The 19739-nt window shown below is 49.0% G+C and overlaps 2 protein-coding genes across 2 annotated transcripts; both read right to left on the bottom strand.

Annotated features, from left to right (window-relative positions):
* Window positions 1-10404: 10404 nt before the first annotated feature.
* On the bottom strand, window positions 10405-13551 carry LOC123139948 (silicon efflux transporter LSI2). Its single transcript, XM_044559662.1, has 3 exons — window positions 11839-13551; window positions 11363-11552; window positions 10405-10988 (listed from the first exon to the last, which is right to left on the bottom strand). Exons 1-3 carry the CDS (start codon window positions 12949-12951, stop codon window positions 10720-10722), a joined length of 1572 nt encoding a protein of 523 aa, XP_044415597.1. The 5' UTR covers window positions 12952-13551; the 3' UTR covers window positions 10405-10719.
* A 1914-nt stretch (window positions 13552-15465) lies between these two features.
* Window positions 15466-19239, bottom strand: LOC123139947 (uncharacterized). The gene is made up of 3 exons (XM_044559660.1): window positions 18949-19239; window positions 18696-18841; window positions 15466-17135 (listed from the first exon to the last, which is right to left on the bottom strand). The coding sequence occupies exons 2-3, from the start codon at window positions 18804-18806 to the stop codon at window positions 15966-15968; spliced, it is 1281 nt and encodes a 426-aa protein (XP_044415595.1). The 5' UTR covers window positions 18807-18841; window positions 18949-19239; the 3' UTR covers window positions 15466-15965.
* Between the last annotated feature and the right edge of the window lie 500 nt (window positions 19240-19739).

Raw genomic sequence — 19739 nt, 5'->3', positions numbered from 1 at the left:
ATGACAACCGGCAGGAGCCATAGGAGTTGTCTTTATTTATTGTATGACATGCGTGTCATTGAATAACGCCATGTAATTACTTTACTTCTTTGCTAAACCGTTAGCCATAGTAGTAGAAGTAATAGTTGGAGAGACAACTTCATGGAGACACGATGATGGAGATCATGGTGTCATGCCGATGACGATGATGATCATGGCGCCCCGAAGATGGAGATCAAAGGAGCAAAATGATATTGGCCATATCATGTCACTATTTGATTGCATGTGATGTTTATCATGTTTTTGCATCTTATTTGCTTAGAACGACGGTCGTAAATAAGATGATCCCTCATAACAATTTCAAGAAAGTGTTCCCCCTAACTGGGCGCCGTTGCGAAAGTTCGTTGTTTCGAAGCACCACGTGATGATCGGATGTGATAGATCTTAACATTCACATACAATGGGTGTAAGCCAGATTTACACATCCAAAACACTTAGGTTGACTTGACGAGCCTAGCATGTACAGACATGGCCTCGGAACACAAGAGACTGAAAGGTTGAGCATGAGTCGTATAGAAGATACGATCAACATGGAGATGTTCACCGATGATGACTAGTCCGTCTCACGTGATGATCGGACACGGCCTAGTTGACTCGGATCATGTATCACTTAGATGACTAGAGGGATGTTTATCTGAGTGGGAGTTCATTAAATAATTTGATTAGACGAACTTAATTATCATGAACTTAGTCTAAAACTTTTTGCAAAATGTCTTGTAGATCAAATGGCCCATGCTCACGTCAACCTCAACTTCAACGCATTCCTAGAGAAAACCAAGCTGAAAGACGATGGTAGCAACTATACGGACTGGGTCCGGAACCTGAGGATCATCCTCATAGCTGCCAAGAAAGCATATGTCCTAGAAGCACCGCTAGGTGAGGCACCTGTCCCAGCGAACCAAGACGTTATGAACGCTTGGCAGTCGCGTGTTGATGATTACTTCCTCGTTCAGTGCGGCATGCTTTACAGCTTAGAACCGGGGCTCCAAAAGCATTTCGAGCAGCACGGAGCATATGAGATGTTCCAAGAGCTGAAAATGGTTTTCCAAGCTCATGCCCGGGTTGAGAGGTATGAAGTCTCCGACAAGTTCTACAGTTGTAAGATGGAGGAAAATAGTTCTGTCTGCGAGCACATACTCAAAATGTCTGGGTTGCACAACCGCTTGTCCCAGCTGGACATTAACCTCCCGGATGAGGCGGTCATTGCCAGAATCCTTCAGTCGCTCCCACCTAGCTACAAGAGCTTTGTGATGAACTACAATATGTAGGGGATGGTGAAAACCATTCCTGAGGTATTTTCAATGCTGAAATCAATGGAGGTAGAAATCAAAAACGAACATCAAGTGTTGATGGTCAATAAAACCACTAGTTTCAAGAAAGTCAAGGGTAATAAGAACTTCAAGAAGGACGACAAGGGAGTTGCCGCGCCCGGTAAGCCAGTTGTCGGGAAGAAGCCAAAGCACGGACCCAAACCTGAGACTGAGTACTTTTATTGCAAGCGGAACGGTCACTGGAAGCGGAACTGCCCCAAGTACTTAGCGGATAAGAAGGCCGGCAACACCAAAGGTATATGTGATATACATTTTATTGATGTGTACCTTACCAGTACTCGTATAGCTCCTGGGTATTTGATACTGGTGCGGTTGCTCATATTTGTAACTCAAAACAGGAGCTGCGGAATAAGCGGAGACTGGCGAAGGACGAGGTGACGATGCACGTCGGGAATGGTTCCAAGGTTGATGTGATCACCGTCGGCACGCTACCTCTACATTTACCTACGGGATTAGTTTTAAACCTCAATAATTGTTATTTAGTGCTAGCTTTGAGCATGAACATTGTATCTGGGTCTCGTTTAATGCGAGATGGCTACTCATTTAAATCCGAGAATAATGGTTGTTCTATTTATATGAGAGATATGTTTTATGGTCATGCCCCGCTGGTCAATGGTTTATTCTTAATGGATCTCGAACGTGATGTTACACATATTCATAGTGTGAATACCAAAAGATATAAGATTGATAATGATAGTGCCACATATCTGTGGCACTACCGCCTTGGTCACATTGGTGTCAAACGCATGAAGAAGCTCCATATAGATGGACTTTTGGAGTCTCTTGATTTTGAATCATTTGACACGTGCGAACCATGCCTCACGGGCAAAATGACTAAGACTCCGTTCTCCGGAACAATGGAGCGAGCAACCAACTTATTGGAAATTATACATACTGATGTGTGCGGTCCAATGAGCATTGAGGCTCGCGGTGGCTATCGTTATGTTCTCACCCTCACTGATGACTTAAGTAGATATGGGTATGTCTACTTAATGAAACACAAGTCTGAGACCTTTGAAAAGTTCAAGGAATTTCAGAATGAGGTAGAGAATCAACGTGACAAAAAAATAAAGTTATTACGATCAGATCATGGGGGAGAATATTTAAGTCATGAGTTTGGTACGCACTTAAGGAAATGTGTAATTGTTTCACAACTCACGCCGCCTGGAACACCTCAGCGTAACAGTGTGTCCGAACATCGTAATCGCACTCTATTGGATATGGTGCGGTCTATGATGTCTCTTACCGATTTACCGCTATCATTTTGGGGATACGCTTTAGAGACAGCTACATTCACTTTAAATAGGGCACCGTCTAAATCCGTTGAGACGACACCGTATGAATTATGGTTTGGAAAGAAACCTAAGATGTCGTTTCTAAAAGTTTGGGGATGCGATGCTTATGTCAAGAAACTTCAACCTGAAAAGCTCGAACCCAAGTCGGAAAAATGCGTCTTCATAGGATACCCTAAGGAAACCATTGGTTATACCTTCTACCTCAGATCCGAAGGCAAGATTTTCGTTGCCAAGAACGGGTCCTTTCTGGAGAAAGAGTTTCTCTCGAAAGAAGTAAGTGGGAGGAAAGTGGAACTTGATGAAGTACTACCTCTTGAACCGGTAAGTAGCACAGCTCAAGAAGATGTTCCTGTGGTGCCCACACCGACTAGAGAGGAAATTAATGATGATGATCAAGGTACTTCGGATCAAGTTACTACTGAACTTCGTAGGTCCACAAGGACACGTTCCACACCAGAGTGGTATGGCAACCCTATCCTGGAAATCATGTTGTTAGACAACATTGAACCTTCGAAGTATGAAGAAGCGATGGCGGGCCCAGATTCCAACAAATGGCTTGAAGCCATGCAATCCGAGATAGGATCCATGTATGAAAACAAAGTATGGACTTTGACAGACTTGCCCGATGATCGGCGAGCGATAGAAAATAAATGGATCTTTAAGAATAAGACGGACGCGGATGGTAATGTCACCATCTATAAAGCTCGACTTGTCGCGAAGGGTTATCGGCAAGTTCAAAGAGTTGACTGCGATGAGACTTTCTCTCCCGTAGCGAAGCTGAAGTCCGTCCGAATAATGTTAGCAATTGTCGCATACTATGATTATGAGATATGGCAAGTGGACGTCAAAACAGCATTCCTTAATGGCTATCTTAAGGAAGAGTTGTATGTGATGCAGCCGGAAGGTTTTGTCGATCCTAAGAATGCTAACAAGGTATGCAAGCTCCAGCGATCCATTTATGGGCTGGTGCAAGCATCTCGGAGTTGGAACATTCACTTTGATGAGATGATCAAAGCGTTTGGGTTTATGAAGACTTATGGAGAAGCCTGCGTTTACAAGAAAGTGAGTGGGAGCTCTGTAGCATTTCTCATATTATATGTGGATGACATACTTTTGATGGGAAATGATATAGAACTTTTGGGCAGCATAAAGGCCTACTTGAATAAGTGTTTTTCAATGAAAGATATTGGAGAAGCTGCTTATATATTAGGCATCAAGATCTATAGAGATAGATCGAGACGCCTCATAGGTCTTTCACAAAGCACATACCTTGATAAGACATTGAAGAAGTTCAATATGAATCAGTCCAAGAAGGGGTTCTTGCCTATGTTGCAAGGTGTGAAATTGAGCTCGGCTCAATCCCCGACCACGGCAGAAGATAAAGAAAAGATGAGTGTCATCCCCTATGCCTCGGCCATAGGGTCTATTATGTATGCTATGCTGTGTACCAGACCTGATGTAAATCTTGTCGTGAGTTTGGTAGCTAGGCACCAAAGTAATCCCGGCATGGAACACTGGACAGCGGTCAAGAATATCCTGAAGTACCTGAAAAGGACTAAGGATATGTTTCTCATTTATGGAGGTGACGAAGAGCTCGTCGTAAAGGGTTACGTCGATGCTAGCTTCGACACAGATCTGGATGACTCCAAGTCACAAACCGGATACGTGTATATTTTGAATGGTGGGGCGGTAAGCTGGTGCAGCAGCAAGCAGAGTGTCGTGGCGGGATCTACATGTGAAGCGGAGTACATGGCAGCCTCGGAGGCAGCGCATGAAGCAATCTGGATGAAAGAGTTCATCACCGATCTAGGAGTTATTCCCAATGCGTCGGGGCCGATCACTCTCTTCTGTGACAACACTGGGGCTATTGCCCTTGCCAAGGATCCCAGGTTTCACAAGAAGACCAGGCACATCAAGCGTCGCTTCAACTCCATTCGTGAAAGTGTTCAAGATGGAGACATAGATATTTGCAAAGTGCATACAGATGTGAATGTCGCAGATCCGTTGACTAAACCTCTTCCACGAGCAAAACATGATCAACACCAGAACTCTATGGGTGTTCGATTCATCACAGTGTAACTAGATTATTGACTCTAGTGCAAGTGGGAGACTGTTGGAAATATGCCCTAGAGGCAATAATAAAATAATTATTATTATATTTCCTTGTTCATGATAATTGTCTATTGTTCATGCTATAATTGTATTAACCGAAACCAGTGATACATGTGTGAATACATAGACCACAATATGTCCCTAGTGAGCCCCTAGTTGACTAGCTCGTTGATCAACAGATGGTCATGGTTTCCTGACTATGGACATTGGATGTCATTGATAACGAGATCACATCACTAGGAGAATGATGTGATGGACAAGACCCAATCCTAAGCATAGCACAAGATCGTGTAGTTCGTTTGCTAAAGCTTTTCTAATGTCAAGTATCAGTTCCTTAGACCATGAGATTGTGTAACTCCCGGATACCGTAGGAGTGCTTTGGGTGTACCAAACGTCGCAGCGTAACTGGGTGACTATAAAGGTGCACTACAGGTATCTCCAAAAGTGTCTGTTGGGTTGGCATGAATCGAGACTAGAATTTGTCACTCCGTATGATGGAGAGGTATCTCTGGGCCCACTCGGTAATGCATCATCATAATGAGCTCAATGTGACTAAGTGGTTAGTCACGGGATCATGCATTATGTAACGAGTAAAGTGACTTGCCGGTAACGAGATTCAACGAGGTATTGGGATACCGACGATCGAATCTCGGGCAAGTAAACGTACCGTTTGACAAAGGGAATTGTATACGGGATTACTTGAATCATCGGCATCGTGGTTCATCCGATGAGATCATCGTGGAACATGTGGGAGCCAACATGGGTATCCAGATCCCACTGTTGGTTATTGGCCGGAGAGCTGTCTCGGTCATGTCTGTGTGATTCCCGAACCCGTAGGGTCTACACACTTAAGGTTCGATGACGCTAGGGTTATTAGGAAGACTTGTATGTGTTACCGAATGTTGTTTGGAGTCCCAGATGTGATCACGAACGTCATGAGGGTTCTGGAATGGTCCGAAGGTGAAGATTTATATATGGGAAGTTGTCATACGGTCACCGGAAAAGTTTGGGGGCATACCGGTATTGTACCGGGGCCACCGGAAGGGTTCCGGGGGTCCACCAGGAGGGGCCACCTCTCCCGGAGGGCCTCATGGGCCTCGTGGGAAGGGAACCAGCTCTTGGAGGGCTGCGTGCATCCCCCCCCCTTGGGCCCATGCGCCTAGGGTTGGGGGGAACCCTAAAGGGGGAGCCCCCCTTTGCTTGGGGGGCAAGTCCCCCCCCCTGCCCCCCCTCCAGATCTCATCTAGAGGGGGCCGGCCCCCTTCCCCCTCCTCCTATAAATAGAGGGGCGAGGGGAGGGCTGCAGCAACACACCTAAGCCGCAGCCCCTCCCCTCCCCAACACCTCTCCTCCTCCATAAGAGCTTCGCGAAGCCCTGTCGGAGTACTGCCTCTCCATCATCACCACGCCGTTGTGCTGCTGTTGGAGCCCTCTTCCTCAGCCTCTCCCTCCTCCTTGCTGGATCAAGGCGCGGGAGACGTCACCGGGCTACACGTGTGTTAAACGCAGAGGTGCCGTTGTTCGGCGCTAAGATTGGAGTCCACCGCGATCTGAATCGCTTCGAGTACGACTCCCACATCCTCGTTCTTGTAACGCTTTCGTCTCGCGGTCTTCAAGGGTATGAAGATGCACTCCTCTCTCTCGCGTTGCTAGTTGCTCCATAGATTGATCTTGGTGATGCGTAGAAAAAATTTATTTTCTGCAACGATCTCCAACAACGGGAATCGCTGACAGCCGTGGCTGCCCGACGCCCCGACCTCAGCCAGCAGGGGGAGGCGACGGGAGATTGACCAAGCGTGCACGCCGCCACGCGGGACGGCTGCCATTGACCGTCAATGGAGACGGCTAGGTGGAAGGCGGCGAGGAGCGCCTCGCGACGGGATGGGCGCCAGTGCGACTCCTCGTCCGAGCTGTACCAGGACCACGCCCACTAGTAGACAACGGAGATATATTACCGGTTAGTAGGGGCCTTTAGAGCACGAACCGGCACTAAAGGGCCACCACGTGGCACAAGGCGCGCCGTGGTCTGGGGGACCTTTAGTCCCGGTTGGTAACACCAACCGGTATTAAAGGATTTTTTTAGTTTTTTTTGAAATAAAACAAAAACAGCCCACCTACTGTGCGGCACGGCCTGCATACGACTAGAAACCCAACCTCTAGTTGGGCCAGGATGCAGGCCCGTACAGCTCAGTAGGGCCCGCATGGCAGAAGACTTGCAATAGGCCCACAAAGGCCTGCTTAGAGAGGAGCTCGACACGGTATCCGCGGCGGGGCTTATAAACCGGTGCGAGCTCAACTAGCGAGGTGGGACTAAACATTATGCACTGCGGGTGGCAGTGCACCCCTTTAGTACCAGTTGGTGGCATGAACCCGTACTAAAGAGGGGGTCTTTAGTACCGGTTGGAGCCACCAACCCGTACTAAAGGCCATCACCTCTTTAGTACCGGTTCGTGGCACGAACCGGTACTAAAGGTTCGCCACGAACCGGTACTAATGAGCGCCGCCCGCCTAGCCGTTGCAACCAGCACTAATGGTCACATTAGTGCCGGTTTAATTACAAACCGGGACTAATGTGCTTCACATTAGGCCCTTTTTCTACTAGTGGCCGCCTCTGACTCTGATGTGGAGCTCCTCCACGACGTCGCCGGTCTGCATCATCAACCACCATAGCTGCCATGGCCCATGGGTGAGCCACGCTGCCGGCAGCGAGCTCTCCGACGATCTCGTGAACTGTTCGACAGAATGCCAAAGAAGGGGTGGAGAGAGACGGGAGATGCTAACAAGTGGGCCTATATCAATTTAACAGTTCATGAAAACGTTGTGGGCTTTTCTTGCCATGTCATCACTTACATGCGGCCCTAGATGTCAGGTTTTCATTGAAACTGCTCTAATCATCCAATCAGCGTTTTTTGAAAACTGTCACCACAATGTTGATGGTTTTTTGAGAAAAAACTGAATGGTGGCGGTTTTCTGAATTAGGGTCCTCAGTTATGGTGATTTTTTGCAATTTACTCAAATATACACCTCCTTTTACATTCTTGATTGAGATAGGAGCTACTCATGTACATCTTTCTTCTTCCTCCGCCTCCTCCTTTTCAATATATATAAAATGTACAACCCAAAAAGCCTCCGAGCACTGCGTCATCCGTGCTCGGGGGCCTCCCAGCTTTTCTTTACGGTACAAGACTTACCCCAAAGGCCACAAATGACAGCCCGAACATTCACAATTTTTTAAAATTTACATACCTATATATGCATATGAATCATATCTTCATCTTGTTCTTCTAAAAAGTATCTTCATCTTCTGTTGTGTTGATAATCATAATTTCTTTGTTCAGTTGCTCTTGATAAGCGTCGCCGGGAAGCCGAACTGGAGGTGGCTGAACTTGTAGGTATGTCAGTACTTGTATTTAAAAAAAATCGTTTTGTTTTTTCTGTACAAAAAATAAGTTGAGAGATTGAAATGATGTCCATGTTAATGGCAAGATCATGTGGTGTTAGACTTGAACAGGTACGTACGGCTGCAGGGCGCTCCGAATCAACTCGCAATCCAACCTAGAATAGACTACGGACAGACTCTATCTACACCGAGTACTGCTATAGTACTATTTATGCAACTTCATCGATCGCGCCTTCGTCGCTCTCCGTCGATCGATCGGCGCCTTCATTGCTCTCCATCGATCGGCGCCCACCCGGCCGCCAGCCATATGGACGGGACCGACGGCAACGGCATCTGCTTCCCATACGACGTGCTCCTCGACATCCTCCACTGCCTCCCCTGCCGCCCGCTCGCCGAGTCCCGGCGCGTCTGCCGCACGTGGCGCGCCATTGTCGACGCCCACAAGCTCCTCCTCCCGCACTTCTTTCCCCGGAGCCCGTTCCCCGGCATCTTCACCACCAACTACGGATGCGACGATATGTCCTCCTTCTTCGCCCCGTCCGTGCCGGCGCGCTCGGAGCAACTACGTGGAGCTCACGACGGGCCTGTCTTCCGGCGTCCTCTCTTTCCGCAAGACTCCTTCTCCGTGCTCCACTGTTGCAACGGCCTCCTTCTCCTCAGGGACAGGTCAGAACGTCATCGTTATGTGTGCAACCCGGCCACGGTGCGAATCGCTAGCCTGCCGCCATTGCCGGACAAGCAGACGTGGCTATTCATCGAGGGCATGTTCCTCGCCTTTGACCCGGCCTTGTCGCGGCACCACGAGGTATTCCTCCTTCCAAGCGGAAAGATCCTGCCAGAGAAAAAGACCCAACCACAAACTTGGGTCGAGGTTAATTTGGAGCAGCTGCACCTGCCTATGTTGTTTGAAGAAGAGAACCTTTCTCAAGAAGACCAAGAGGAGATAGACATCACATATCATTTTGATTATGCAAGAGATCTTATTAATACAACACCACCATCATATGTTATCTCTGTATTGGTGTTCTCGTCACAGACCAATCAATGGGTGAACCGGGAGTTTGTGCCGGGGCATTACGCCCCTAGGAAACTCTATGACATGGTGATCGCGCCACACCCTAGTCATGTGAAAATATGGAAGTCGGCCGAGTACTGGCAGGGGTCGCTCTACGTACATTGCTGGAACCACATCCTTTTGATCCTGCGCAACTCGGAGGGGGTGTACAACATGGCCCAATTACCAGGTAAAACATACATTGATGAACACACAAGTTGGTCAAAGTTGCTCGAGAGCTCTGTCGTAGCGAGTTACGAGAGGGGGGTTCACTATGTGGCACACGACAAAATCCAACTAAGGGTATGGGCACTGATAGAATCAGAAGATGGCCAGGTTGAGTGGATGCTAGCACACCAAGCAGAGCTTAGTCACGAAATACCACAATGGACAGAGCCTAGAGTGCCATGGAAGGCCATTGGAAACAACAAAGCAATTGCTAGCTTGTTTGAACCTTATAACATTGAGGATTTCATGTATGATGAGGAGGATGGCAAGAGCGACGCAGCTGATGATCGTGATGGGAACCATGAAAACGATGAAGCAAAAGACATCTATGAGGAGGATGGTGGCTTCGATGATACAGCCAGTAATGTTGATGACGATGGTCACAGTGAAGAAGATGCTGCTCACGAAGATGAAGATGACAAATGCAAAAGTGAAGAGCTCTTTGAGTCCTCTTGGGACTCGGACGAGGACAACTTCATCGACCTACATGAAAGTTCCGAAAGCATGTCACGGGATTACAAGATCATAGGATTACACCCGCATAAGGAAGTCGTGCTCCTCCAAACCCACGGCGCCGTTACGGCATATCATATTAGGACCACGAGAATGCAATATTTAGGCTATGAGCTCCTTAGGAACCCTTGCACGAATGCCCATGGCATCGGCGCCGCGTTCCCTTACCGCCCATGCTACGTTGATGCGCTTCCGGCGACTAAACTACCGTATTCCCATTATGGTTGGTGACCTACCCGTAGCGTGTAACTCGATCTACAAGGAAGAACAAGCATGGTGAAGATGGACCAAGGTTGCACATGGGCTGCATTGAGCCTTTGAGGAAGGCATGTGGGGAAGAGGGGCCACATGTCAAGCTGGATGCATGCATGATCTTTTTCCACTTGGTCGGTCAACAGATTGCAATATGTACCATCCAATTCATGTTGAATATTGAACAAATATACACCTTTTACTTACTTGATTGAGATAGCAACTACTCATTTACATCTTTCTTCCTCTTCTTCTTTCTCCTCCTCTTTTTCAATATATGTAAAATGTACAACCCAAAAAGCCTCCGAGCACCACCATGAATGGCATCATCCGTGCTCGGGGGCCTCCCAGCTTTTCTTTACGGTACAAGACTTACCCCACAGGCCACAAATGACGGCCCCAACATTCACAATTTTAAAAATTTACATGCCTATATATCCATATGAATCATGTCTTCTTCTTCTGCTGTTGTATTGATAATCATGAGGACTCTGTTCAGTTGCTCTTGATGAGCAGCAGGCCGATGCCGGTGACGATGAGCGTCGCCGGGAAGCCGAACTGGAGGTGGCTGAAGAAGGAGAGGGTATACCCGAACTGCTGGGACCGACGCGCCTGCTCGCACACGATGAGGTTCGCCGCCGACCCTAGAAGGGACAGGTTGCCGGCCACCGTGCTCACCCACGCCAGGATCAGCCACGCGTTGGTCTCCGCCGCGGGGGAGATCGCCGCCGCTGAGGCCGCCACCCGTGCGCCGAGCAGCAGGACTGCAATGAAGCACAAACACAGTGCAGAGTCTGTCAGTAGCATGGTTGGTATGTTTATGGTGCATGTAATTTGGCATGTTCAGCTGGTTCTGTTGTTCTTTAGTAGAATGAATGATTGGCCGATCTGATAGAAGTTGGGACCTGACAGTCTGGCTAGCATCTAACACATTCAGAAATTATTGCACAACTGATCCAAAAATGAATCATGCCATTGTTTGGTGTCCCTGATTAATTACTACAGTCTGATTAATTACAGTTTGGAATCATCTATGAAATTTGCACAAAAATAGATAAGATTCACTCTGATTTCCATATATTATGACAAATGGCGTCGAAATGGCAGTCAGGAAATGGGAAGTGGGAGAGGAACTAACCGGTCGGGACGTTCGACGCGACATTGGAGAGGAGAAGGATCACCAGGGCGAGGATGACCACCCCGGTTGGCGTGTCGATCCGCGCATAGGGCTCCATGAACTCCCAGAAGGTGCTCGGAATGCCGGTCTTGTTGAAGCCATCCACGGTGATGAACATCCCACAGAAGAAGAGCAGCAGTGGGTAGGAGACCTGAAATTTGTTTTTCAGCAGCACCACAGTAAGCAACAATGATGTACAGTAGTTAGTAGTTCTGGTGTGGGTTTTAGTTTCAGAAAGAACAACTCCAGGAGAAATCTAATTTGGTTTAAACAGTTGTCAATTGGATCAAATCATTTGAATTATTTCAATTTTGAAACAAAATCCTTCAAGATGGGAACTGATGAATTCATTTTGCAGACTTGTTGGTTCAGTTAAACTGTAGACAGACACCTGCTGGTTCAGTTAACTGCAGACGGACAGACAGAGAGACAGTTACCTTCTCGAGGCAGGGGCGGGCGTCCTTGAAGTCGAGGACGATGAGCGCCAGGGCGGCGGTAATGGCGCTCCAGGACATGTTGAGCCCAAGCAGCAGCGCCACGAGCATGCCGAAGGTGATGACGTACACGCAGGTCTTCCACAGCCTGTTCTTCCACTCCTCGTCCATGGCCGCCTCCTTCTCCTCCGTCGAGTTGAAGCAGGAGTACTCATCCTCCTCCTTGGTCGTCACTCTTGCGGCGGAGCCACGCCTCTGGTGGATCCCGACGCCGTCGGGCGCCGCCTTGGCGACGTCGCCGTTGGGCTTGACCGGCTCACATGAGCAGTGCGCGTCGCAGCCGGCTGCTTCGGGAAGAACAGAGCCGTCGGGGAGGCGGCCGCGCCGCGGGTGCGACATGGTGGCCGGCGAGAAGCGGTGGGAGGTGACGTCGTCCTCATCGACGACCTCGGCGGGGAGCGCGTCGTGGGACACGTCGACGCACTTCTCGTCGGACAGCTCCCGCCAGTAGAGACAGAGCAGGATGGCGGCGTTGACGACGACGCCGACGAGGGTGGCGGGCAGGATGCCGAAGACGAAGTCACCGAAGGAGATGCCGCTCTGCACGGCGATGACGAGGTTCTGCGGGTTGCCGATGGGGGTGGCCGCGGAGCCGATATTCGCCGAGGAGGCGAGCGCGAGGAGGAAGGGCTTGGGCGGGAGGTTGTTCTGGCGGGCGATCTTGAGGATGAACTCGGTGAGCACGACGCAGCAGGTGTCGTTGGTGAAGAGCGCCGACGCGAGCGCGGAGACGGCGCAGGTGCGGAGGAGCAGGTCCTTGCCGCCCTGGCTCCGCCAGGAGAGCGCGCGTCCCAGGTGGCGGAACATGTCGGCGCGCTCGAGGTAGACGCTGACGACCATGGTGCCGAAGAGGAGGCCGAGGATGGGCAGGTCGACGGCGGCGTAGGCCTCGTCGGCGGTGATGACGTTGAGGAGCACCATGAGCATGGCCCCCAGCAGCGACCCCGCCGTGCGGCCGATGGGCAGGAAGGGCACCGCCGGGAACACGGCCAGCACCCAGAAGATGCCGAACGCCGCCGTCCCCAGCGCCACCTTGACCGCCGGCTCCATCGCCATTGCCCCCCAAGATCCAATTTCTACACTAGTGAATCTGCAAGAATCTCCTCTCGTCGTTCGAGATTCGATCCAAGAAGAGCGAGCGACCTAACTAACGAATCCTCCACCTAGAAAGAAAGAAATCTGCAATCTGTGGCCTAGCAAGCTACGAACAGGAGCTAAGATCTGCAACCACCGGCTCGCAAGAACAGAGCTGGACAAGAAGCGGAGCGAGCTCCAACCAACTAATGATGGGGGCGCAAGCGGCGATAATCATGCACGCACCAACAGCACGTACGTACCAATCTCAGCTAGAAGCCACCAGCCTCATCAGCTAGAAGCCTCCATCTCCATGGATGGATCCTCCCCAAGAACACGAGTGAGGAGGAGGAGGGGGGAGCTGGTCTGCTCGTGGAGCTCGTGGAGAAACTAGTCGCCACTAGGTGAAGAAGTTAACAATGGAACACTTGGCAAGGAGGCATTGACCACTTGGCGAGCTCCACATGGCCTCCTAGTAGATTGCCCGCCATGGATATTATTTCCCTGCCGCTCTCCCCACCAGTCGATGCGACGGACAGGGAGATGTCTGCAACCAAATGAGGAAAATATTTTCTGTATTTCCAGAAACAGAGAAATAATATCTTCACATGCGGAGCTGGACCAACTCTGCTCCGGTGCTCTCACCGCATCCTCACATGCATGGCCATGATTAATGGTGATGGATGCTGTTGAGAATTTGCCATGGAGGTGGACCGGCCTTGGATTTTTGTGGCGCCGGGAATAAGATACATTTTTTTGCATCACTCTTTCTGTTCTTGTTTCCCTCCTTGAACTAGGATTATCACTGGGGTTTGATTTCGATTGGGCAATGGTGCATGACAAGGAGAGGTGAAAAGTTATAGTACTGGCATAAAAAGACTTGCTCTTGACTTGGTGGTAGAGAATGATTAGGGGTGACTAGTGGGGTCACTTTCTACTTTGCTGGCACAAATTGACAGGTTAATTAGCCAGAGAAGTAACTGTCTGGCTTGGATACCATTCTATATTACCAGAGGGGTAACTTTTGGTATCACTACTAGTCTCCTACTAATGTAGGCCTCACAATGATTAACCGGAGAGAATCGCGAGAACACCGCCGGGCCCTGAGACGGCGACGGCGATGGAGATGGAGACGGAGATGGAGGTGTGCACGCGTTCACCGGGGGTGGCGCGACGGCGAAGGGAGAGGGGGGGGGGGAGCTGGATTAGGTTATTGATTGCTGATGTGGAGGGTGGTGGGATGGGATTTGGGTTGGTTTGGTTATGTTTGGTGCCGGATCAACGTTATCCGTCACTTGTCTGAACCCTAAGCCATGCACACCCCCATGTTCCTGTCCTTACTTAATTGATCATGCACCTTAAAACTAATCATTACCTGTTGCTTCTCCTTAAACTTCACCTTGTTGATGACCATGGAGAGGGAGGGGAACAGTGCTGTGATATTTCCTGCTTCCTGCTGCGCCGGCTCGCTTTCGACCGGATGTGGATTGGTCGAGATGCTGACCTATTGGGCCCACCAGGAAGAAGAAGAGGAGAAAAATATCACCACACGATTGATGTTGCACAATGAAGCTTGGTGCCACCTAACGTACTCTTGTTGCCACCTGGCCGGCCTACACTAATCAATCCTACAAGCTCACATCTAAATTTTATTTTCTTTTTGGGGTTAGGACCCAAGATTGATACGATCATAAAAAGTTGTCCCCCATGTTAGTACGACGGGACGAGACGAGAACCCAACTCGTTGCCGTCCGCATATTGTTGTTGTTGTTGCTACTGCCGCAGTTGTTGTTTGCTTCTCCAAGACATACATTTTTTTTCTCTCCTTTGAACTGGTTGAGACTGACATTGTGGTGTAATGGCACCCCTTGACGATTCTCAGGGGTCATGATATTTAGTTATTGCTACTGTACCATTATTGCCCGTCAATTTACTTAACTGCCTCGTCATCTCCATGTGATCTCTCTGGTTCATCTCATGCGTCGGACAGTAGTACGTAGTAGCTTCCGGCTAGAGGTTTGCAGACTTCTCCAAGGGGGAAGGCCCCTTTCAGGATCTCTCTTTTTCTTTCTGTTGCTTTGGTCCTATTCGATTTCTTGCAAACTGTAGCAAAACAACATATCAAAATACCCCGGGAAAAAGTTAAATTGAAGAGCCGAATTGCTCCATGCCGTCGCAAAATATCAACATGCCTGACTTGGATGCACTCCTTGGATGGTGTCTGGCAAAGTAGCTGAAACAAGGAATCTCCAAGGAAGAAACAACATGCTTCAAGCCTTCAACCAAGGAAGGCACCACCCTCATTCCTTGGATGGTGCCAGGCAAAATATTGGCTTCAGAAACAACATGGTTGAACCAAGGCACATCCTGGATGATAACATGATTCTCCTTGCAGTAATTTCAATATCCACACCAACAGGCACAGAAGATTCATGTGATGAACATCAGAGTGGTGCTTTCTGATGCTATCCCCAATCAATCAACCAGCCACACTGATGAACAGCAGAATAGTAAATCATGAGCATCAGGGTACAATATGGCTCCATCTGACGATGCCGCTGATAGGAACAGTTCTACAATTCTGGCTAGGTTTATTATGTACATACATAAACAGCATCATCAGTCCAACAGCAGCAAGCGAGTTAAAAGAGGATTACAACACACACTACGACGGTAAAAGTATTTGCGTCTTGGTTTTATAACGACGACGACGACGACAATAACAACAACATCAACAACAACACATGGGGGGAGGGTTCCAGGATCTGCATGCATCACCACCTTTGGTCTCTTTATATGAATGATGATCAGCTGGACACTGAATTACTTACCACTATATCTAACCTTTTAACTTGCCACTACAACCTGAATGTTTGCATAGGTTTTGGCGTCTCCTGCAGTTGAGATGATGGTGTCTTCCTGTTTGCATTGCAGGAGCAAAAGAAGCAAAAAGAAACATGTATCTTCCTGTTGTAAGGTTATGGTCAGTGCGGCGGTTAGCTGACCCCCGGCTGCGCCACTGGGCGGAAGGACCAGCTCTTCCTTGGCTCCGTAGTGATCGCGGCCACCTTCTCGTTGGCCCACCAGTCGGACCCGAGCGCGCCCGTCTCCTCCACATGAGGGGCCTCGACATTGCTGAACTTGAACTCTTTGGCCAGACGGAGGGACAGGGAGCGCCGTGCTTTCTCAGGCAGGTCATGGTATGTTTCATCAACGTACAGCCCTGCCCTTGTTTCATTGGATTCTCTCGAGTGATCCCCAGTATTGCTGGATGGCAGGTGGAAAGATGATGCAGCAGATTCTCCAGCGGTCTTCTTCTCCAGGCAGCGGGCGACATCCTCTACTGTCAGCTCGAATGAGACCCGGTGATCCATAGCATGATCATTGTTTTGAAGTCTTGCAGAGAAGTCCACGACCGGTACAGCTGCTGTAATGTGGCCATCCAAAAGGGAGCCGCCATTCCTCATATGGCGAGGTATCAACTTCTGTGTAGCAATGCCCTCGCCATCCAGGATCTTTGGGGGCTCACGAACTGGGAAGGAGGGGAAAGTGCTGTGTGAGGAAGTCTGCAGCTCAGGGTCAGGGAATGGGGAGCAGGTGCCAGAACAAGCAGAGCTTGGAGATATGAGACGCCCTATTGGGCTCTCAGGGTACATATGGTATGAGTGGAGTTCACCCCTTTCCCCATTCTTGCTGCTGTTGAGTGAAGTCAGAAGCTTTGCATATGGCACCTCAGGCGAGGAAGGGGTTGTCAGATGAACAGACTCTGGTGGGGGAGTGAAAGGAGCTGTTGAAGGTTCAGTTGTGAAGGCTGAGAAGATTGGAGGGGAGACTACCTGTGTCTCATGTGCATATGGCCCAATAGCAAAGATGGATGGAGGACCTGTGGGTGACGGAGAGTTTGGCGAGCGAGGCGAAAAAGATGGAGGGCCCATTGGTGATTGTATAATAGATGCAGATCCTGATTGGAGGAAAGAGGCGGGCGATGATGGAGGTGCGACAAAGGGGAAGACCTGGGGAGGTGGATGATTTGGAATTTCTGGTGCCGGTGCATCTATCCTCTGAGATGCAGATTCTGGGACAAGGATTGCATGGCTGATGCGTCGATCATTCTTTTGAGCTCCAAAGCAGAAGTATGCGCTCAACCAATCAGTCCATTTCCTTCTCTGCAAATGAACAACACTGCTCATTAGTACAGAAACAAAGAGTTGCCACTATGCAGTCTTTAAACAAAGGATATAGCATGTGGCAGCATAAAATGTTCATAAATAAACAAGGCACCTTAATAAAGTATGAATTGAAGAGTTCAATGCCTATGTATAATCAGGATCATGTGCACTTTTCTCAGACATATACATTTACTAAATTGTCTCCCTTAGCTCCTCAGTATAACCAACAACATGTAACTTCTCTAAGAAAACAGAAGACGATATACGAGCCATGCTACACAATTACTGCAGTCATGAGTGTGATGAAAGATAGAGAAGTGAAACATCATGCTGCTTAGCCTGAAACTAACCGAAAAAATAGTACAAGTAAATCATACAAGTCACTCAAAATTACAACAGATAGCTCAGCCGGATGGAGTTGTAAACAAGGGAGAAACCATAATTCCAGCCACAACTGTAACTATAGATACCACATACTTGTTTTCTTCTATTTAGTTAGCCCTCACTTACAGTCACAGGGTTGAAATCATAGCTCCACTACAAAGGGATCTCACATCAGCAAGTGCCGGCTGCTATTGTAATAAGACGGACACTAGGAATACTCATTTGTTTCATGTGGTCCAAGCTAAAAGTACTGGAGAGTAGCAATCATAGGTGCACCACATTACCTTAATTTTTCATGAACAGACAAAACTGTGACTAACTAACATAACAGGACGAATGCCTAAACAGCAGGCCATGCATTAAAAAAGGGAGTAACTAACGCCAGGGATTAAAAACCGAAATAATAGCTGGTGGCATATCGCCAGCTAGGAGAGAATATTTTTGTCCCATCTGGTCCTCTCAAGAATTCAAACTGACCGTTTCAGCTATGGCCTTAATTCCATGCAAGTATTCAGTGCTGATAGTATGTTTCATCTGGCGCCAAAGGTGGCACACAGTAAAATAATCTTCTGAAGAAAAAACTTTTATTACAACTCCCAAAAAGAATACAGGGCAGGTGCAAAACTTGATTTCCTATCAGTTTAGCCAACCACAAAAGTCCTGAGACTTCCACCACGTATTGTTAAACGATGTTACCAAAGATTACAGGTCAAATTAGTGAAGAAAAGGCAAGCAAACCTCCAGAACATGTACCTATTACACAGCAACCAGGTACTACCAGGCACCACATGGAGTCATGGAGTCAGTAATCTGTAACATGTGTTTCCCATTTGAACTTTAATAGTTGTACAGAATGTGTATCTATTACGCAGCAAGCAGGTACCCGGCATGCACATGTGAGTTGGCGACCATGTAATATCATGACGAGATGCATCAATCATGCCGAGCTCTCGTCATGCCACAAATCAGATGGCACAAAGTAGCAGTCGACTATGTGAGGTACCCAAACCAGCGATTCCAATTCAAAAACAGAGACAGACGATGCATCTACTAAGCAACCGCGGACTCTAGCGCAACAGCATAATGATCAGAGCAAGCTCGCTAAACGACCCAGCCAGTAGCAACATGTAGGATAACAAAAGGTCACACAGAGGACAAGACTGAAGCACGAACCGGCTCCACGGTGGGCTGCCTGCGGCTCCCGGCGGTGACAATGGCCGCGGCCGCCGCGTTGACGGTGTCGACGCTGTTGTGCACGGGCCTCATCTCGCTCCCACGCTCCATCGCCGAAGAAACGGGATCGATCGGCGGCCGACGAGCTGGATGGACGGGCAGGGAGAGCAGCGAAGATTCGCAGCAGAGACCAGAGCAAAATCAGAAGCAAGAGCAGAGTAAGAAGAGTCCAGGCAAGGACAGGGATCCTCACCGCCGAAGCAGACGGCCCCGGAGCAGCGGATCGGGCGGATCTCCCCTCCGCCCCCGAGCGGCGCGGGGGAACGCCTCCCCGACCGGAAGAGCGAGCGGCCGCCCCTCCTCGCTCCCGCCTCCCGGGATCAGGCGGCGAGCTGCGGCGGCGGCATGGACCGGCGGGATCGGGGCGGGGGAGCCCTGGGCGGCGCCGGATCCGAGCGCGGCGGCGACGGCGAGGAGGAGGAGGAGGAGGGGGTTGGGGACTGGAGGGGACTCGACTCGCCTATGATGATTACTGAATGGAACTAATTGAAATTTTTTAGAGTGGGGGATTCTTATACCGCTGCCCGAGTCAAACACGCCATTAGCCCTCCGCCCGCGGAATTACCATCCTGCCCCTGCCTGCTTTACTTCTCTCTGTTCTCCTAAAAAAAGGAAGGATTTCATGCCCTGCCAAAAGCTCATTTTGAAAGGGCATTGAAAAACTTCTATCTATACCAGTCATCAAATCATGCCAATCCAACGATCCAGATTGTTCTAGCGTTAAATGATTAATGTATTTAGCATGTAGTTAATATCGTTCGTAATGGTAATATATATAGTCGCTACACATGCAATTGACGCGAAACTAATATCCTGCCTAATACAACGTGCAGTTGATAGCCTACCAAATATCAGCGTGTATTGCAGGCACGCAATTACTAGCTGTGTCAAATTGCTTGAAAATGCTCGTGAAATGTGGAGGTGACGGATCCTGGACGAGCAACGAAATAATGATCATGCTGATGGTTCCGCCGCAGGTTCATT

The sequence above is a fragment of the Triticum aestivum genome, chromosome 6B (assembly GCF_018294505.1).
Source record: "Triticum aestivum cultivar Chinese Spring chromosome 6B, IWGSC CS RefSeq v2.1, whole genome shotgun sequence".
NCBI lineage: Eukaryota > Viridiplantae > Streptophyta > Magnoliopsida > Poales > Poaceae > Triticum > Triticum aestivum.
The sequence above is the reverse complement of the archived record's forward strand: the minus strand, read 5'-3'. Positions and strand labels throughout refer to the sequence as shown.